At 29.2% G+C, this 21,936-nt stretch overlaps 1 protein-coding gene across 1 annotated transcript in view; it reads right to left on the bottom strand.

Annotated features, from left to right (window-relative positions):
- Positions 1 to 2,444: 2,444 nt before the first annotated feature.
- The window catches only part of LOC111628436 (mucin-5AC-like), a 242,134-nt gene continuing 222,642 nt past the window's right edge, over positions 2,445 to 21,936 (bottom strand). Inside the window, exons 12-15 of the mRNA XM_023372220.1 lie at positions 17,803 to 17,934; positions 17,514 to 17,689; positions 11,764 to 11,977; positions 2,445 to 4,714 (exon numbers count right to left, since the gene is read on the bottom strand). Of these exons, the coding sequence (XP_023227988.1) occupies positions 4,263 to 4,714; positions 11,764 to 11,977; positions 17,514 to 17,689; positions 17,803 to 17,934 (974 nt within the window). The 3' untranslated portion in view covers positions 2,445 to 4,262. The remainder of the gene's footprint in view (positions 4,715 to 11,763; positions 11,978 to 17,513; positions 17,690 to 17,802; positions 17,935 to 21,936) is intronic.

Genomic DNA, 21,936 nt, shown 5'->3' with positions numbered 1-21,936 from the left:
TCGTACACTTCACAAATGTATATCGAACTCAGATAATCTACTCTTAACTACTTTAGCAATACTAAAAATTCAGTATCTAATGACAACAGGAGGTTCAGACATTCAAACATCCTACTGTCTGTAAGTAGACAAGAAACTAGCATCCAATATGCTTACTGTAAGAGTTTATAACATGCAATCATTCTCACAAGCATACATTCATGCACACAGACACAAATATACATATATATTTATATACATGTACTGTACAGTACATCATATCCAATTTTTGTAAAACACAATCCTTCCAATAAGCTTAATGTACAGTACTTTATTGTATGACATTTAACAATGAGTGCGGCACAAACTTCCCAATGTCTAAACTACTGAAACTATGATATTACAAACAGTAGTTAAGTCTAGATTCTCAGATTTTGTGCTGTAATCTTTATGAGAGGTGTTTTACATAATAAAATGCTTTATTGATTATTGTTATAATGATACTGTTTCATATAAATTAGTTGGATAGGAGCAAACATTTAAATACAGGAAATGACTTCATTAATCCTGTATATTAATTTCAATACACATGGCATATTATTTAAAGATTCTATAAATTCTAATAATTAACCAATTTTTCCGTATATAACTTACCTAATGTTCTGAGAATTGTCTGTTTTCTATATCCTAAACTGGCTTTTGAGTCATTTAGATTATTCTCTCCTTTGTTGTTGCTAATTATTTTTTCAAATACTTTTAATATGTAGAAGATATGATTGCTGTATCTTCAAATTCTGTGTGTAGCGTCTTTGCAATTAAAGCAATAATTTTGGTAGACGATCAAACAGCAATTAGTTAGAAAACATTACGGTTTATTTAAAACACTTTAATTCAGATGCATTTCGAGTTGGCTTGTATTCCCAACCCTCTCCAGTGCTGTTAAAATTACAAAAAACAAGTGAGTTTCACCACATTGGTAAGTGGGACGTACCAAAAACGAGGGGTGACAATAACATAAAAAAACTTGCATGTTATATAATGGTACAGCATAGACTTGTGTGACAATATTTTTATTACATAGTTGTATGACTATTTTCTATAATATGAAAAAAGTAAAGGACATGNTGTGCTAATCTTGTATTAATTTCTAATGTATCTCTTTCATATTGATGAATTTGTATTCCAAGATAACTGTAATGTTCACATCCCTCAATCTTTTCTCTTCCTTCCAGTTCCATGTCTGTTTTAGCCCTTCCTATGCATAAATATTTTGTTTTACTCATATTTATATATAAACCTCCTTTAAAATATTCCTCTTTTATTTTTCTTGTCATGTACTCCAGATCATCAAGGGATAAATAACATAAAAAAAATTTAAAATGAAATTATGCCACCCTTTAGTGACAAATTATTTAGTAATTAATTAAATATAATTGTGGAAAGTATCCTTTTGGGCATCAAAACTACTGAAAAACAATTTCTGTTAATATATATCAAAAATGTTTTATTCATACATAATACAGAAATGTACTGTATTAATTAATGAAATATTGTACCTCCAATCAAACCTATTGCAATTTACCATGTAGGAACCTCTTTGAAACTTGTTCATCTTGAATTTTTTTATTGTTCCCATGAAATTCAAGACAGCAGGTTCAACTGTATTCTTCTGTATGCCACAAGACAGTTTTTCAACAGTTAAACTTTATTACATAATTTCTTTTTTGAAATTGGTTTTTAAAATACTATAAGACAGTCCATTTAATAATTCATGAATAATATTTAGTTGTTAATGAAGATTTCTATAGCTGAGACATAGGATGTTCCAGAGGCTCTCCACTTAGAGGTGATTATGACAAGACTGAGAAGGAAGATTTGGGAGAATATGTTGAATTAATATTACAGTATATAAATGATGTTATTGTTATTTGGAGAAATGATGGTATAATTTGTTGCTTTATGGAAACATTTTTCAATACAATCTTAAATCTGACCCTAAAAGAAGAATAATGCTCAGAGCATTTTGTGAATTTTTAATGTTTTGATTCAGAAGAAAAGATAAGTAACATCTATGTATTGAAAAAGAACTTTTTTGAACGTATTTATATTCCCTAATAGTTTGTGGAATCCTAGAAAATATATTTTAGCAGCATTTACAATCCTACTACATAGAGCAATAAATAGGAGCAGATTAAGCTTACTGAGAGTAAATTTATAAAACCCAAAAAAAGTGTTTAAATACATGTACAGGTACAAAAAAAACTAGGGCTTCACTATAAAAAATTTAAACACACACATGTGATTTAATACTACAAAAACTTTTAACATATAAGCGTTAAATTAGACACCTATGTCACTAAAATGACAAAAAAANTTATTTAAATATATATATATATAAATATATTAATAATAATAATAAATTAATTAATAATGAAAGACAAAAGGAAAACAATATTGATTTATAAGTATAAAAATGTATTTCATTTTGTAAGTTTTAATACAAACAGCAGCAACAGTTTAAATACTCACTCCACATGCATTCTTAGATTTCTGTTGACCAAATGTCAGTACATGTACAGTCATAAAATAGGACAATTTAAGTGAAGACAAATGACTGTATCTAACAAATGAATGATTCATTTTGCAATACACTACAATGTTTTCCAAAAATCATCATTGCCATAAAGATAGTGCATGTTCTTTTTTTGTATGTGATTCATCATAATAAACCACACAATGTTCCATGAAATGTCTACACTCCAAATTTTATACACAAACGTAGATAAATAGGCTTTATTATATACACAGCATTTACAAAAGAAAGTGGTTTAGTACTAACAATTTAATCTTCATTTACATATAAGTTATTTTTTCAATAACCTCTGAGAAAGGTACTCAAGCGAGAAGACAAGGCAACTACTCACATGCAATAATTGACAATGAATGAGAGGTAACACTTAAAGATGACAATTATTTCGGAGTTATGAGTAAATTAAACAGGAACTAAACAGCTGGATTTAAAATACCAGCAACATAAATGGGGGTACCTATCTGTTAGTTTGATATTGGTTAGTATTTGGCAGTTTCAATTCTTTTGAAATACAGTATTAAAGTTATTTTTATTTTTTTATAAAAATATCTTAAAAAGAGGAAATTAAAATAGTTTATAATTTATTTAAACTTTAAATTAAATGCAAATATAATAAATAATTTCTATTTATTTGCCAAATTAACATTTAGTTGAAAACTTAAAAATGTAAAGTGTACCAAAATGTGAAAGAATGTTTATGTTGTTCCTATGTACCATTCACTGCAAGCCAATATAAAATAACTGTTAGAATAGTAGAATAGATAACTTTCACATAATTCCTCGCTCTCTTGATCATATGAATAGGTAACATACATAAGTATGGACCAAAGTTTATACAACAATAACTTACTTGCCCAAATAACATTTTCTTTTGTAATCTGACACATTGTAATATGTTACACTTCACAATTCTGGTTTCTGTACACTTTTTAATTTTTATGAATATACCAAATTCATACCACTTACACAAGGCCTTAGGTAGTGAATTCTCACATCCAAGTCTCTTGTGACAACAGATTAATTATCTTTATCCAACATGATAACTTCCATAATAAATACAATGTTGGAAGAAAAAAATGTCCGTATTGTTCATTCTCTAAGGCATAGTCTCGTTTCCATTATAGTTCAATAAAAAAAGTTATCAGGATTTTTGTAATGAATTCTCTGATGAACACTGAGCTGGAATTCAAACAGTCAATTTTCTTTCATTTACACATAATATATGATTTACAAATATTCATTCATACATGCTTATGTGCATTTAATTTCACACTTATTTAGATTTACTCAGAAGAACAAGTGTGCAGTCATACTCACAAGCATACATTCATGCACACAGACACACACATACATATATATTTATATATATGTACATCATATCCAATTTTTGTAAAACACAATCCTTCTAATGACTTGGGATAAGCACAATGCAGTGCCAGATCTGTGAACATCACAACCACAAAATTTGGAGGCTTCAAATTCTTCTGTGATTTAAATGTTAAGACCAGATACATAACAATATATTAGAAATGTTCATGGAAAGTTAATTTGGTTGTTGACACCATTTAATAAATGATGAAACAAGTGGAAAAACTGACTTAGTTCCTTTTATGATTGCATGGTCTGATGTTGATTCAATACTATATAACACCTAATGAAATACATTCCCCAGGAACATAGGAAAAAGGCAATATTAAGTGGGCAGGGAAGGCGAACCTTGCATTTGTACAGCTGTCCTTCTAGTTTCTTCATTCTTTAATAACAAAGGATGTTGCTGCTGCTTCTGGGTGGTTGTTGATACAGTTGGTACTATACCAGAAGTAGTTAGCAATCCTGGAAAATTTAAAGGCATTGTGGCAGTGGCCAATGTCAATGAGGAGGGACCAGAACTTGTGGATGTTGACTTAGCATTATGTTTTCCTACTGTTTGTAGTTGAAGTTGACTGAGTTGGGCTGATGTGAGCATCTGGCTTGTAAATACTTGCTGGTACGTAATTGACGGAGAGGGTCGAGTACCCGCCGTAACCACAGGTAAGGGTGATAAATTGACCGGTGGTGGCATGGATAAGTGAAATGTACCGTGACCACTTCCTGATGTCACTGCCAATTTCTGTATATTACTAGAATGCCGACTGGAACTTTTCACTATAAAAAGAAAAAAAAATCAATATAAATTCACAAACTCAGCAACATTACTCTAAAAAACACAAAACTTTTAGATTATCAATGATCAAGACAGTAATAATAAATTTGTCATAAAGATTATATTCATGAAAATTCTTTATAACCTCTACAAATGAATGTAGTATGAGATCAAAATGCCATAATGATACTGTAATATGGCTTATTTCATATATGTAATGTCTTTACATTTTGATAAATTTCTTAATTATAAATAAGTTTACTTTCAATTTATTTTGTGATATAAAAGCATGTCAATTTGTACACTATTGTATATAATTAATGCTATTTTCATAATTTAAATGCAACTTGTTATAAAATGATTCATAATAGTAATGTGAAACAAGTAAGCATGTAACAGAATTCTAATCATTCAGTAAACAAAAACTTTTTAAATACACTAATGCATACTAATGTTTACATAGTATGCATTAGTAGCTCTCTGAGAACGGGGAACAGTCCAGTCAGTCTTCAAATATAAATTTTTTGGAGCATATTTTATTCGCAAATCACACCTAAATTCAAAATTTCCAGCAAATAAACATCAAAATTATACGTGCTAAAAGGTAACATCAATACGGCTTTAGCACGGTATGCCAGCGATCCGGGGATTTCCCCCTGTTGGGACCAGGCCAAGCTAATACACAAGGTTTTCGACAGACAAGATATAAAAATTTTGGAGGCAGTAGAGATCTATAAGGCGAGCATGAGTGGAAACTGCATCAACACGGATGTCATTCCTGTATCAACAGCGTGGAAACGCTATCTTCACTCATAATATACGTCATAAACGATACGTCACAGCCGTTTTTCGTTCTTTTAAAATTTAAAAGGCAGCTAAATTCTATTTATAGAACGGTTTTTCCAGTTTGTATTTCCTGAAGAAGGCTGATAAATTTAGTGGCTGAAAACGTTCGATGTATAATTTTGATGTTTATTTGCTGGAAATTTTGAATTTAGGTGTGATTTGCGAATATTACAGTTCCAATTTATGGTGAGGTTGTATTTATTTAGCATATTTTATGACATTACATTTGATTATTATAGCCATTTTATTTATTTTATAATATTTTGTATTTTCTATTAAAAAGTACTTATAGTTAGTAATAACAAATAGTCCAACAAACAACTGAATACCATAATTAACATACAATATTACAATTAAAAATTAGCTTGATTATAAAAATTTTTTTTGGTGAAAAGAACGTTACCATGCTTTACGAACTACCATATTTTCCAAATGTAATCTCATCTATTCTCTTCTCAAAATTGAAAATCTCTCTTAAATTAAATTTTCAAGCATATTTTCAGCATTCATTCTACTTTAAAAAGTGAGTTTAATAACATAAACAAACAACTCCACTAACCCATTACTTTAATTACAACCAGATGATCTACTGAATTATCATGCCATAATAATGATAAGTTAATAATTAGATACAAAGTGATCATCCTGTCTAATTATTAACTTAGCCTTGTTACAACCTGATAATTCAACATATCATCTGATTTTGGAGTTGAACAACATTATATTTGCAAAGACTTTGTTTGGGTGCAAGACCAACTGGTAAAATTTCACAAGAAATGTATTTTGAAGCTGGTATTTGTACTTGTTATAGCTGCTATACGTTTAATGAAAAAGTCTGCCATCGCAATTTAGTTGTCGAAATTGTTGTGTGTATAATTCATTTTTACTCATTTTCTGGCTTTTTTGTATCAGATAAGACTATTATCAATACTATTCTTATTGACTAGATTTTACCTGGCATTACAAAGATAAAAATGCATTAATTATACTATAAACACTGTCTATTGATTTTGCCAGATCAAATGCAAATTTTTCCTAAACTGTAATTGAATTTTATGAATTTTACTTCTTGTTATCTAAAATCTAAATAGTCATAAGTGATTAAAACAAATTAGTTACATTATGAATAAATAAATGTGTTGTCTTATTAAAGCATATAACTTTTCTTTCTTTTTTTTTTTTTAAGAAATGTAAGTAATATTAATAAAATAATCTCTCCCCACTGTTTCTTAACAAATTTCATTAAAATTTTCTTTAACAGAGCAAACTGTTAAATTTAATGTAATAATTTGCAATATTTAAAAATGATTACATATGAGAGTGCTTGAATGAAATGTTCCAAATCACAAATTTTGCAAAACTTTTAAACTCCTATTTCAAATTTAAAAGAAAATTGTGATTTTCAGCAGTCCTCTAAGGAAATATTGCAAGTATATAAACTAAATTTGAAGGAGCTGTGTGTGTATGTGTATATATATATATATATATATAAACCAAAATCTGAATCACTAGTCAAATTTAAATCTAGCCTGCCAGTTATTTTTCAGATTATATTAAAGTTAATTTTGATTAATTACACATTCAAGTTTTGCTTAAAAGTAGGCAACTATACTACCAACTTAAAAAAAATTAATAATTGGAAATTTTTTGAATTTAATTGGCTAGTTTAGTAAATTCTGAAGAAAAGAGTGACCCAAAACAGGACTTAAACCTTTAACTTATGCTTATCAGATAAATGCATTATCAGCTAAGCTATCTGGACCCCTGCCTGTTTTCCTGGACTAAGGAAATCTGTATCTATAGGCATCCATGACACTCATGCAGACAGTAACAAGACAAGGCATGGTAAAGCTAAACATGTTATGTATACAATATAATATTTAGATTTTGGCTATTATATTATGCAATTACATATCTGTATTAAAGCTAATTTTAATTAATTAAAATTAACTTTAATATAGCTCAAAAATAATCTGGCAATTCAGATTAAAGTACTTGTAACAAAGTAACAATACAATATTTTCCAAAATTAAGCATAATTGAGATGGGCATTTAAAAGTTGAGCTAATTAAAGTTATTAATTAAAGACTATTTGATATGACTTGAATGCTGAAGGAAAAACAAATCAAATCTCTAAGAATTTGATTTACAAATAATACTTGATGCTATTCAACAAAGAAAATAATTGCATTACACTTCAAACAAACAGTAAATATATATCTGATATTTACATATTGTTTGAAATGTTTATGTGGACATATTAAATTTTGAAGCAATTTATGAAAATTAATTATAGCAACCTTTCTTTTCAGAAGCCTCTTGAAACTTGGTTTCCAGTTATAAGTTGTATTCATAATAATATTTATAAAGAAGGCAGAGATAAATAATTGTATATTGTATCACTTCTACAGTAAAAAATAATAATTTACAAATATAAAAAAACACCTCCATAAAGTACAGATACAAACCAAAACTTAAATAAACAGTAATATATTTAAGTACATAAAAAAGATCTAAAGCATTTATTTTATTTAAAAATCTTTCAGAATATATTTATACTAAGTTATCTTTAATCATATAAATACACTTATAGTACAGAAATCACATCTGTGTCTCTCAGTAACTTTCAGAGAATAACAACACTGAACCAAGTAAAAAATCTTCTGGTTTTCCCCACAGAATAGATATACAAACTACATACAATAAAACTGACAGAACTAAGTTCAAACAACAACACTAAAACCCATTACATTATAAAACTATGAGCCAACCAATGCAGTTTTTATCATCGGGCTAGATAATGGCTATAATACTAATAAATTATGAAACAATTTGGGTACTAGAGGGAGGTGTTAGGTGCCATTGCTTAATAAAGTATTAGTATTTAAAGAAATTAGTATTATAGCCGTTATCTAGCCCGATGACATACAGCATTGGTTGGCTTGTAGAACTTAGATCTTTGGTAATCCCAAAATTTGATAACTAACACTTCTGTGCTGAATGGATAAGTAATACTTCTATAGAATTTACATTGTTGCAGTATGTTTCTTCATTTTGATAGTATAAAACAATACAATTATGTATGAAAGAAATAAGTAATTTTTCATGCCAGATTCTTATTAGATAAAAGTTTAAGAGCACTGTCTATCAGCATTAATGAGGTTTTGATGAGTAAAACACAAAATAAATACAAAATATTTTGCAAGCACTTTTGTCATGTATAGAATTTCATTTTCAGGTGAAACAAAAACAAATTTTAGAATGTTAATATTAATTTTAACATTCATATTAAAATTTTAATATGAATAAATTTTAATAGTGCAGCATTTAAATTTAATACAGGCGTCCCAATTAGAACATATTAACATTGATGTTAAAATTCATATATGTTATAAAATTTGATTTGCTAGAAGACTTTCTATACAAGTCAAAAGTGCATGCAAAATATTTTGTATTTATTTTGTGTTTTACTCATCAAAACCTCATTAACACCAATAGACAGTGCTCTTAAACTTTTATCTAACAATATAATTATGATTCATCAATCCGTGAAGTGATCAAACATAACAGCATTTCACCTGGTAGTATTGAAAATGTTTAGGAAAATACATAAATTTTTCAATATGTCATTTAAGCAGTATAAATTTTAGACTTGAACCACACTTTTTATTAAACTATATAACTTATAATTTTTATCATGTAATTTAACCATGTTTATATTGGCAAAAACATGTTACATGACCAAAGTATTTTCAAATTGATTAATGCTTTAATAAAGCATTACTTTAGATATACAAGAAACACGTTCTAGCACAAATTTAGAATTATAAAAAATGAACTATTACAGTAAAATTTAAAACCAATGTCAAGACAAGAGTACCATTCATAACATAATTTTGCATAATAATTTGAATCTAATCAATTAAATTTTCTCCCCCCCACAATTTAAAAAATATACAAAACCACTTATTTTAACCTTCCACCTTTAATTTCACTTTTTAGTTTAAACTACAATAAATAAAATTTAGAATCCCACATGCTATTTAAATCAATGTAAATACAAAGACTTTTGGGTCAGCCAAAAAAAATATCCACACACAAAAGACATAAAATGTAATGTAAAATCCAAAATTATTTCAAATACATTATTATTTTGGTGGAATATGACACTGATACCCTCAAAAATTACAATTTTATAGAAACCATTCTGTATTTGTAATAAACACATTTTGGCAAAAGAAAATATAATTTTCCATAATATACAAATGTTTTCTTCATTTTCAACAATTTTTTTAATGAATCACCTTCAAAAATTTCCATTAATTAAATATAAGATTTTTTTTCCTTAAACTGATTTCATATTTATAAAATTTCATACTATCGTCATCATTTTGCTTCATATCATTTTACTGTAAGAGATTAAAATTTTAAGTAAATTTTAATTTTATTCAAAGCAATTGTAGAAAATTTACTGAAGAATATTTTACATTTTCCAGTTTATCATTTGTTTTCATAAAACAAAACATCCAAACACTTTATTGAAGTTCAAATTTTCTCTTAATAAAATGTTATGATCACACATGTTAAACTTATTCATTTACACCAAGAACAATTAAGAAGTTGATTATAAAATATGTCTTTTATATTAAATAAACTTAATACTGAAATCATTATACAAATTTTTTGTTAACTCCCAACACCAAATATATTAACATATTAAAAAATCTTGATATTTTTTTCTTTTCAAGAGGAAAATAAACTAAACATTAACTCTTGATATTAAAAAAAAAAAAAACAAAAAAAAGGAGGATTACTTTAAAATTTTATTCTTAAAAAGTATTTTTCAACATTATTAATGTGTCAGTGGCTAATTTCTTCAACTACAGTAATACACACAATGTTATTCCACTCACCTTATTAAATTGTTTCTTCGCAACTTTCTAAGCTTCCTGTTCTAGTGATTATTTAGACTGTTCGGCATGCTTAAATCTTATGTTTTGATCTATTCCAATCTTGAGAATTGCTTTTATTAAATTTCACTTTATTTAGTTGCTTCAGATCTGCTGCAGACAATCATTATTAGCAGTCACCATTTTGAATTCATAGTAAATGTTTTTCTATGAAGTATATTTTTCATTTGCATTTATTTAATGCTGGCATATTTTTTTCTTGATATCTGGCAACACGAGAAATGTGGAGAGAATTTATCCACATGTCCATTCAATTTTATTTATTTATATATAAAAGATAAAACTTAAGATGTTATTACTATCAGTAAATATTAATATATATGTTTTTTCAAGCACTTTATCATCACAGTTGACTCTCAAAAATCCAAATCATAACATGTACTTTAATCATAGCCATGTTCCAAAAATTCATTCAAACAAATCTTAAGCATTAGCAAATAAGACTACATATTAATAAATCAAACAATAATACAGATTTATGGTGGTTAAAAATAGATAAGAAGAAGAAGAAGAAGAGAATGAAAAATTCATTGAAGATTTCTGAGATACTTGTGATTCTAAACTGAATTATTATCTTAAATTTTCTGAATTTTTGAGAGCTAACTGCATTAGAATATGTCAAACATTAAGTACATTTAATTAATTTTGATGATGATGAATAATTCATAAAATAATATTAATAAAAAGAAATCCCTATTTTGTCTTTTAAGAAAAGTTTCAAAATTCAAATTAAGAAATCTGACACTTCAAATCATAAATACAAACAAAGCCTTGTATTATTAAATAAGTATTATTATTATTATTAAATACTAAAAAATTATTTATATCTCTTGTTGGAAATAAAAAGTATCTTTAACAATTCTTTTTCCAATTAAAAGTTAACATCAAAAAGTTTTTTGACTGTATAAAACAAACTTAATAAGTACTTTGTTTGAATTAATGTAACATGCAAAAATACAAACTGGAAAAATTCCCTGTAAAAACATAAGAATACTGTCTTGACAAAAAGCTAATAAACAATAAGAAGCAATTGATATTTGAATAAAATCTCTGTCAGAAAATTGAGGATTATCTATCTAAAATTAACAAAAAAATTCTCTGCCTTCTTTAAAATATTCAAAACTTAACTGATTTTTTCCTATCAGTTAATGTCTAAAATATAACAGAGTAGGATAGCTTAAAGACTATACTTACACAAAGAATAATTAAACATTTAAACTAATAAATATCAATACCTTTTGGTCCACTACCTGTGCTACCTGGTGAAGACAGGTCTGTACTTGGACTTGGTGTACTTGTCCTTGATGCTGGACTCGTTGAAGCATGATTAGAAATGCTTGTTCCTGAAGGATTACTACTTATACTTTTCTGATTTAGAAAAGGTGGTGGTGAAGGTCCCAGACCATTATGCAATGGAGAAGATACAGGCACCTGAGGACTTACAGAATCCTACAATACAAATTTAAATACATTATGAATAAAAATTCAAAATAAATTAAATAATAAATTGTCTTTTACAAAATATTGGCATATCAAATTAATGAATTTCATAAATCATGGATTATTATTTTATAAAATACAGTATAACCTCCAAATAGTGGACACCATTGAGACTGAAAACTTTGTTGCTATTTAGAAGTGAATATAATAGATGTCTTATTTAAAGGGTCTGGGGATTGTAAAAATGTCCATTAACAAAAGTTTCACTGTATACAGTATATTAAGTAATAACAGTCAAAATTAACAAAAACTTTGTTTATTTCCAGCAAAATAATTTACCAACATTTTTGACCTAATTCATGCACCCTCATCAAGCCATAGCTTAAAAATTCTACATTCAGAATTGGAATGTTTGAATAGAACATTCAAATAAAAATCATTGTAAATTGAATTCCAAACACTTTCCCATTCACTCTTCTAACAGAACAATAGTTATAAATATAAATACTACAATCATATATTCAGAACAACAACATATATAAAAATGTAACAACTAAAATAATAAACCCTGTCATTTCACTCACAAAAACAAGAATGATAGAACAGTTATAAATGCAAGTACAGTGGTGCCTTGTATAACATACTTAATCCGTTCCAGGTGCACGTCCATTAAGTGAAAAGTCTGTTATATCAAACGCATTTTACCATAGAAATATATGTTAAAACATATAATTTGTACTGCAGCATAAAATAACTGTACTGTTCCATTAAAAAAAGTGAAAATGGAGCAGTCACCAATTATGCAGGGTAGTGAGATGTTGTGAAAAGGTGGAGGAGGAACACTTTCTTTACACATTCATACAGATACAGACTTTTTACACATTGCAGCAGGTCTCTTTTTATTGTTTTTTAATCGGAGTCATATTCAGGAGAGGCTACCGGAGCTTACAGGGTCAACTCCTCTTGTTCCATCCTCTGTTTTATGCCTGCTGGCTTCTTGACAAACATGTCCAAGGTGGTCTGTTTCTCTTTCTTCTTCAACACCTGTCGGAAATGACGGGCAAGATCACTGATCTTGGTGGCCTCAGCTCTGTCTGGATAATGAGTGTTGGTAAATTCCTGAACCTCTCCCATTCGACAATGAAGTTGTTGTCAACTTTCACTCCTTCTGATGGTTTCTTGCATTGTTTCAATTGAAATCACCTTTCTGTTTTTTTAGAAGCCATGATTTGCATAACACTTGAATAAATGTAAATACCCTGCACTGAGGTGATGTGCGTAATAAACAAGGGAGCAAGCTGAATCCCAACGGGAGCTCTGTACTTTAGATATACTAATAATATATTCTAATAATACTAATATATTATAAAAATAGCAGATTGTCATTGGCAACGGAAAAGAGTGGAAACATCATTCGCACTTGTTCGCGGAAAGACAGTTGTTCACCTCACGTAACTCTGAACGGAAAGTCCGTTGTTCGAGTCACATAACGGCCAAAGTCTGTTGTTCACAGCGTCCATTATTCGAGGCATACATTATACGAAGCACCACTGTACTATTAGAAAAGTGGATAGTAATTTTTAATGTTTTAAATGTTGAGGAATTTGATTTATTACAACAATCCTTATTTGAATGTTCTATTTGAATATTCCACTAATAAAATTTAGAATTTTTAAGCTTTGGTCTGATGATGATCTACCAATTAAAACATTTGTAAATTAAAATATTTTACTGGAAGCAAATAAGGTATCTGTTAATTCTGATTATTCTGGTTCCAGTCTGGTTTTTACCTCAAGTAAAAGGTTTTGCCTAAGCATTTTTTGACTTGATATCATTTTCAACAACATACAGTACTTTAATGATAATAATGACAAACCACCACTGAATTAAATCAAGCTACTTTTCTGACAAGGAGAGCCTACGGCTTTGGGGTAACGAATTTTGATGATCTTTGGTGTAGAGGTAGTACACCATATGAGTGTACTACCTGTAAAATACTAAAGTGCAATACTCAAATATAATCGAGAAAATCGAACTTAAAGTTTTTTTAGCACTTTATATATAAATTATACATATTTCTATTCAAGCGTCCTGTGGCAGAGTGGCAACGAGTCTGATTCATAAGCTTGAATTCTCAGGTTCGATTCTCGAGTATAAATTTTTTTTTAAATTCATAAATACTTATAATGTATTCATTTATTTACTCATTCATTTATTTCTTATTATTTATTTATTTATTTTAATTTAATTTCTACTATTCCAAGTCTAATATTTTTATACTTTTGTTGACAATAACGGCACATTCTTGACACCTATGTGTCAACTTTCCCATCTAATTGTTATCACTAAGGTGACCGATCTAATTCTCACTAGGAGCGTTTTTTTTCTATCGGAGTTCTTTTTCACTTACTCTTTAACAGTTCGTTTCTAAATTTCGACACGAATAGACGTATTTGTGTAGTAAAACTTATTTTGAAAAATTATTTTATAATCAAAAAATGTCGTCAAGAGAAGCAAGTTCTTCACGTTGTGACGAAAAAACTGTTGATGATAACTCTTTATACAGTGATGTAAAATACTAACTTGTAAAGTGCAAAACTCAAATATAACCAAGAAAAACGAATATAATTTATTGAAGCAATATTATATAATTACATATCATTGTCAGATGTACATGATCGTGAATGATACTTATGATAAAAACATTCAAAACAAAAATTCTGTCTACACCAAGAACAACAAATAAATGCTGCTTTTTTAAAAGGTATCATCAGCAGTTTTTTCGTCACAACGTGAAGAACTTGCTTCTCTTGACGACATTTTTCGATTATAAAATAATTTTTCAAAATAAGTTTTACTACACAAATACGTCTATTCGTGTCGAAATTTAGAAACGAACTGTTAAAGAGTGAGTGAAAAAGAACTCCGATAGAAAAAACGCTCCTAGTGAGAATTAGATCGGTCACCGTTAGTGATAACAATTAGATGGGAAAGTTGACACATAGGTGTCAAGAATGCGCCGTTATTGTCAACAAAAGTATAAAAATATTAGACTTGGAATAGTAGAAATTAAATTAAAATAAATAAATAATAAGAAATAAATGAATGAGTAAATAAATAAATAAATACATTATAAGTATTTATGAATTAAAAAAAAAATTTATACTTGAGAATCGAACCTGAGAATTCAAGCTTATGAATCAGACTCGTACCACTCTGCCACAGGATGCTCGAATAGAAATACGTATAATTTATATATAAAGTGCTAAAAAACTTTAATTTTGATTTTCTCGATTATGTTTGAGTATTGCACTTTAGTATTTTACAGGTAGTACACTCACATGGTGTACTACCTCTACACCAAAGATCATCAAAATCCGTTACCCCAAAGCCGTAGGCTCTCCTTGTNATAAATCAAAGTGGAATTAACATCAAAATGAAATGGATAAAGGCCCATAGTGGCATATTTGGGAACGAGAGAGCGGACCTCCTAGCTAAGGAGGCGGCACACATGACTGACGTGACTCAAGGCAGGATCCCCATTTCGGGGATAAAGAGACTACTCAGAGACGAAACCATTGCAGAGTGGCAAGACAGATGGTCATACTCTCAGAAAGGAAGACACATGTTTTGGTTAATACCAAGCGTGGAAGAACGAGTCAAAGAACTCAATTGGCTCCCTATGGATCACATCAATTGTCAACTATATACAGGCCACGGGAATTGCTACTCATACTTAAAGAAAATCGGTAAAAGGCAATCAGAAGTATGCGATTGTGGTAGCGGCATTCAAGACATAAGTCATCTATTACTTAACTGTTACAAGTATGATAAAGAAAGGACAGAAATTCTAAGTCTTCATCATTTAAACACTGGAAATAATGACCTACAACTCTATAACCTCATCAGAGATAAGTGCCTCAAACATGACCTCAGGACCTTCGTGAGAAGGACACTTTTGTAAAGGTGATGGAGAAAGTCCTCTTCACCACCTATTGACCGGAAAGCTTCCGGCACATGCTTGTCAAGTTAGACAAGCAGGCTGTACAGTGTTATTTATGTATTTTATAACTTTTTACTCTATGTACTTAATGTCAATTTGTAATAATGTTAATTTTAATAAACGAAACGTCCTCCTTGTGATGTGAAAACGGGACAAGGATGATTCTGATCCCCGAAAGGGGAAATGATGACCATCAAAAAAAAAAAAAAAAAAAAAAAAAAAATGATTTAATACTTTTATTTCAAAACACTGCAATAAATTTTTCTTTATAATCATCAAGCATAAAATATAAAAATGGAAATTATAACAAACTAATAAAATATTTTTACAAAAAAAAAAAAAAAAACATATATTTAAGTTGAAGTAAAAGGGTAAATGTTTCCTCAATTTTTCTTTGAAAATCCATCAACTATTTTCAAATCATTATTGTTTAATACAAGTATAACAAACATCATGAAGCCTGATATGTACATAGAATCATCATCAAACAATTGCCTAAATAATTGGGTTATAACTCTACTCATTTTTAATAATTAATACTAAGTAATTTGCTACTTGAGGTAGATGTTAAGTGTCATCTCTTAACTAAATTAATAATTATAATTTTAATAAATTTATTAAATAATTTAGAACTATCTGGAAGAAAAGAACTGACCCAGGGTGGGGTTTGAACCTCCACTTGGTGTGCATGTCAGTTGCGTCACCTGAACCCCAAGCCATTTGCTTCCAAATGTATTTAAATTTAGATATAACCTGATTCAGGTTTAGTTAAAAGATAGCATGTAACATCTACTTCTAGTAGCAAATTACTTAGTATTAATTATTAAAAATTAGTGGAGTTATAGCCAGATTATTTAGGCAATTGTTTGATGGTGATGTTTAATACTTCTTGTTCTATATACAGCAGCATGATACTTTTTAACCTTTCTTCTGGTATCATACTTCTTAAAAAGAGTTTTAAAAAACTGCGTAAGACAGGAAAATATATTTCTCCCATTGAATTGGAAATATGGTAATAGAAATTATTTTAAAAACTTTATTTGAAAAAGTTGAAATTTTTCTTGCAACCTGATATACTTGTGCAGCAGTATTAAATTTGTTTTTACGTTCTTTTAAAAACAGTGTAAACTATTCCAATTTTTTATCAAAGTAAGTAATGTCTGTATTGTTTTTATAAATATTTAATTTTCTTTCTACATAGTTATTTTTTTTTCCTGTATTAGATAAGCTTAAATCAAGAATATTTTAAAAGTTTTTATATTATTCCTATATGTTTATTTCTATAAGCAAGTTTTGATATAACACTTTATAAATAACATTATCTATCTATATTCAGTTTATGGCTTCTGACATCATCTTCAGACCTCCAGGAACTCTCCCATATCTCTCTATCCATACACCATTCCTCTTTAATCCCTTTTTCACTACATGCTAACTTTACTCTGTCTTAAGTTTGTCTAGGTCTTCCTCTCTTTTTTCTTTTTTGTGGATTGTATTCCATTGACATTTTCGGGAGTCTCTCGTGTCATTCATTCTTTTCACATGTCCAAACAAAATAAGTTGTTTCCTCTTTATTTCTTCCAAAACCATCTCCTTCAATCCCATTAGGTCTTTGATTCTCTCATTAGTTATTCTTTCTCTTTTTGAGATTCTGCATGATCTTCTCAATGCATCCATTTCAACTTTTCTCTTCTCTTCCCCAGTCATTCTCCATGCCTCTGCCCCATATAACAGAATGCTTTTAACAATAGCATTATATATTCTGTTTTCCTTGATCTAGTTATTTCTTCATTCCACCATATTCCATTTAATCTTTTAACTGCTCTCTTACCTTGTGCTAATCTTGTATTAATTTCTAATGTATCTCTTTCATATTGATGAATTTGTATTCCAAGATAACTGTAATGTTCACATCCCTCAATCTTTTCTCTTCCTTCCAGTTCCATGTCTGTTTTAGCCCTTCCTATGCATAAATATTTTGTTTTACTCATATCTATATATAAACTGCCTTTAAAATATTCCTCTTTTATTTTTCTTGTCATGTACTCCAGATCATCAAGGGATAAATAACATAAAAAAAATTTAAAATGAAATTTTCTCATGATGAAAATAAATAATTTTCTTTATCATTTCTATTAAAAAAAGCTTTCCTTTTTTGTAGCCTATGCATTTATCCTGTTCCCCAAAAGTTAAAAATGTCATATAGTTGCTTCTTTTTCTACATAGAAAAAATTCACCACAGAATTGTTTAAAAAATATTCTAATTATGTGAAGGATCTGGTTTATTAAAATTATGTGCACTTGATTATAGTGATAGCATTTATTCTCTGTAAAATAGTGTTCCAAATTACTGTCATTAGTGTAATTTTATATTTATTCAGTTTCTTAAACAAAGATTTAACTTCCACTACAGTTATTTTTTCTGGAATTTGAAGCACAGATGTCAAATAAAGTCTCTCTTATATGAATATAAGCAATTTTTAGTGCTAGTATAATCCCACGGTTAAGCACACAGCCTTACTCTCATAACATCTGCTCTCACTGACCATCTGGTGTCAGATAAATTCTTTTTACTATTAAAGAATTTTCACACTTCAGCAGCTTTTTAATACAATTTGCCAGCAATGAGTAATCAGGAAAAAAAATAATTTTTCCACAAACATAAAATATTGAATATTGAGTTTATACATTCAAATTTACAATTGAAAACTAATAGATTAGTTGACAATTCATCAAATAGCAAAATTTAATCAATTGAATGTTGAAAATTGCTAGCATCAACTATTCAAAAACAAGTTGATTAAAATCTTAATGATCACAAAGACTGAAGTAAACAATTAAAGTATTAAAATTACTTGAGAAGCTAGATCCCAGAATAACTTGGTCTCTGCATTACTGTAATACAGTCAGAATTTCCAACAGCTGAGTTACACAAAAACAAAAGGAGTTTTGATTGCAGAAGGACACGCTGAAGCAGAAATTTTTCAAAGAATGAGTGCAATTGTATGTTGACTACTCTCTGGAAAAATCAATGAAGTAGAGAAATGATCTGCATAATATCTCTCCAGTCAAAGATCATTAAAGGACAATCATCATCCTAGCCAGTTGTATGCTTTCATTACAGAAGTGACCATAGCACAGATGAATGATTGCATCCAAGCTAACAGATGCATAATGGAGGATAAATTTGCAAATACTGTGATTATTAGTTATAGCAACAGCCACATCATTATTGGTCAAATTGCAAAGTGCATGCCCAATGGGTTCTTTGATCACTTATTGACAAATAGAAGGCAGAACATATCTGACTATGTCAGAAACATCTCATTTGCTACTGACAGGAAGGTGATTCACTCTTCCATCATATAATAGTAAGTGATAAGTCTTGATGTCACCACTACAAACTCATTCTCAAGACATCTTCATCCAGATTCCTATAGTACTAATAGTACATTAAATAAATTTTTAAAAATTAGGCTGAAGTTTCAGATTATTTCATTATTCATTCATGTATTTCCAAAAAACACATCATATTTAATAGACATCATCAAATAAACTATATATTGATTCTGACAACAATTTTAGGAATTCTCTAAAAGCTAATGGCCTAAAATAAAATAATTTATTAGTCTATGGTAATAGCCTAATAAATAGTCTAGTAATAAATAATATTAAAATTATAAGTTATATTATATATAACATCTAATTTAGCTATGATATACATTAATAAAACTAGAATTTTATAGATTAAAAAAGATAATTCTCCAGTTAAAAAACAAATAAAAATAGACTAAACAATGATCAGTGTTTCCATTGTCAATTACCATATATTCATATATAAACATCCCAAAAACTGAATGTATTAATAAACCAACCAACAATCACTCAAATTAATCAGGCAGAAATTGTTAGTTAGCATAATTTCTATTCAATTAATTTGGCTGTTGGTTGGCCATTTTTTTCATTTTTTGAATGTCAAACATATAGTGATAACAGTTTAAAATTGAAAAGTAACAAAAGCATGTGCCACTTGACTGATAGGTCCCAAATACTATCATCAACAACACAGAATACTTCTATATTTTACTGCAAAAAAATAAGAGACATTTTCAATATCGCCATCTCTTGGAAAGAAATAACAAAAATCATAATTAAATTTTAGTATATTAAAAAATTAATCAATTTTTTTTTATACAGTCGACCCCCTATAACATGCGTTCCTATAACGTAGCGAAAAAATTGTAGCAACATACATATAAAGGAGCTCCTAAAACATTGTCGCCGACTCGTTTCGTGACAAGATTGATAGAATCTGGACCAATAGTGGATGAGCAGCCGAACTACTTTCCTCCGCCCTGCGTCACGCTATGGAGTGGCTAAATTGAGTTTGCTATCGTCTGTACAGTATTATATATAAATTAGGTACTGTACATATAATTATATATTAACTTAATTTATTGTAACTTTATTATAATTATATATATACTTCCCGCCGTCCAGCGCCACGCTACGAAGAGTTTAGGCGAGTAAGTTGAGTTTACTATCGTCTGTACAGTATGTAAATTAGGTACCGTAAGTCTAATACAGCACTAATTTTATACATTTCTTGTGAAAGAAACATTTCTTATTCAACGGCCATAAAAATTATTTATATTAATGATGTCTCCAGAGGTCAAGTTATTTTTCTGCGAAAAATTCGTTATCAGAAATCGCGGCCGCCGTTTCGTGTGCTGTTCCGCGACGAAAACAAGCTTTGAGCAACGGCGTAATCGAACGGTGCACACTCGATAAGTAATCCTACAATTTTTTGTTTATAGCATAGTTTATACGGATTATTCCCAAAAAATTATATGTGTTTTGGAAATGTTGAGTGGAATTACTCTAGAATTAGTTAATTTTATAGAAGAAAACCTTTCAAACAGCCTTAGTCCGTAAACTTCACATCTATCGGGCTGCGATTGGCTCATGTATTTAATCATTCCTACAACGTAAAATTCAATTAACATGGAACGTATCTAAGCGTTATAGGGGAGTCTACTGTATTACAAAATGATGAAATAGCTATTTATATACAGAAATCTATATAGAAACTGAACATCCTATTAACATAGTAATACAAGTTGATGGTAACATTTTATTTTTTAAATAAAATATTGGGTTGTTTGAAAAGTAATTTCGTTTTTTTTTTTTTTTTTTTTACCACTAGACGGATTAGTTGTATTTTTCCTGCCATTTTCATTCTAAACTGTATTATCATTATGTATTGTAAAAAGAGAAGACACTGAGGTCGGCGTTACGTGTGCGTTTTTTTTAATCGCTAGTACTTTCGACGAACATATAGTCGTCATCATCAGGTGAATACGAAGATTTACCAAAAGAATTAAACGGAAATAATCTGAGTTGGAATAGAACGCTTAAATTTAAGTTGAAACTTTAGTCAAAGTCGTTAGGAACATGATAGAAATATTCAAAAATGTTTGAAAAACAAACGAGCAGAAAGCTCCATGATGTGCGAATATGCGCATGCGCAGATCTAGACACACACTATACGCATTCTGGAGAATGCTAATTTTTACTTAATTGCTTGTATAGTGTGACCCATACACTGGGCAGCTCAAGAGTTGGAATGTTGCACGTGTCCAAGGTGGTAGTAAGAAGAGACTCCCATATGAAAACGATTTTTCGATCCTTACAGCTCTTGAGCATAACCGCTTGGGACCATAGTGGGTTGTAACCCTGCTCAAGTACTTTTCTTGCGAGCTCGGTGGTGTGTCTACCCTTCGCAACATCGTTTTGGTGCTCACCTGATGACGACGACTATATGTTTGTTGAAAGTACTAGCGATTAAAAAAACGCACACGTAACGCCGACCTCAGTGTCTTCTCTTTTTACATTATGTATCTTGACAGCTAGCATTTTAAGGTTTATTTGTAAAACATTTTGTTTGATTTTGTGCAATTGTTTA

This window comes from Centruroides sculpturatus, unplaced genomic scaffold (assembly GCF_000671375.1).
Source record: "Centruroides sculpturatus isolate CEXI.00-Female unplaced genomic scaffold, Cexi_2.0 scaffold320, whole genome shotgun sequence".
NCBI classification, from domain to species: Eukaryota; Metazoa; Arthropoda; class Arachnida; order Scorpiones; family Buthidae; genus Centruroides; species Centruroides sculpturatus.
Note: the sequence above shows the minus strand (reverse complement) of the source record. Positions and strands in the feature narration are given on the sequence as shown.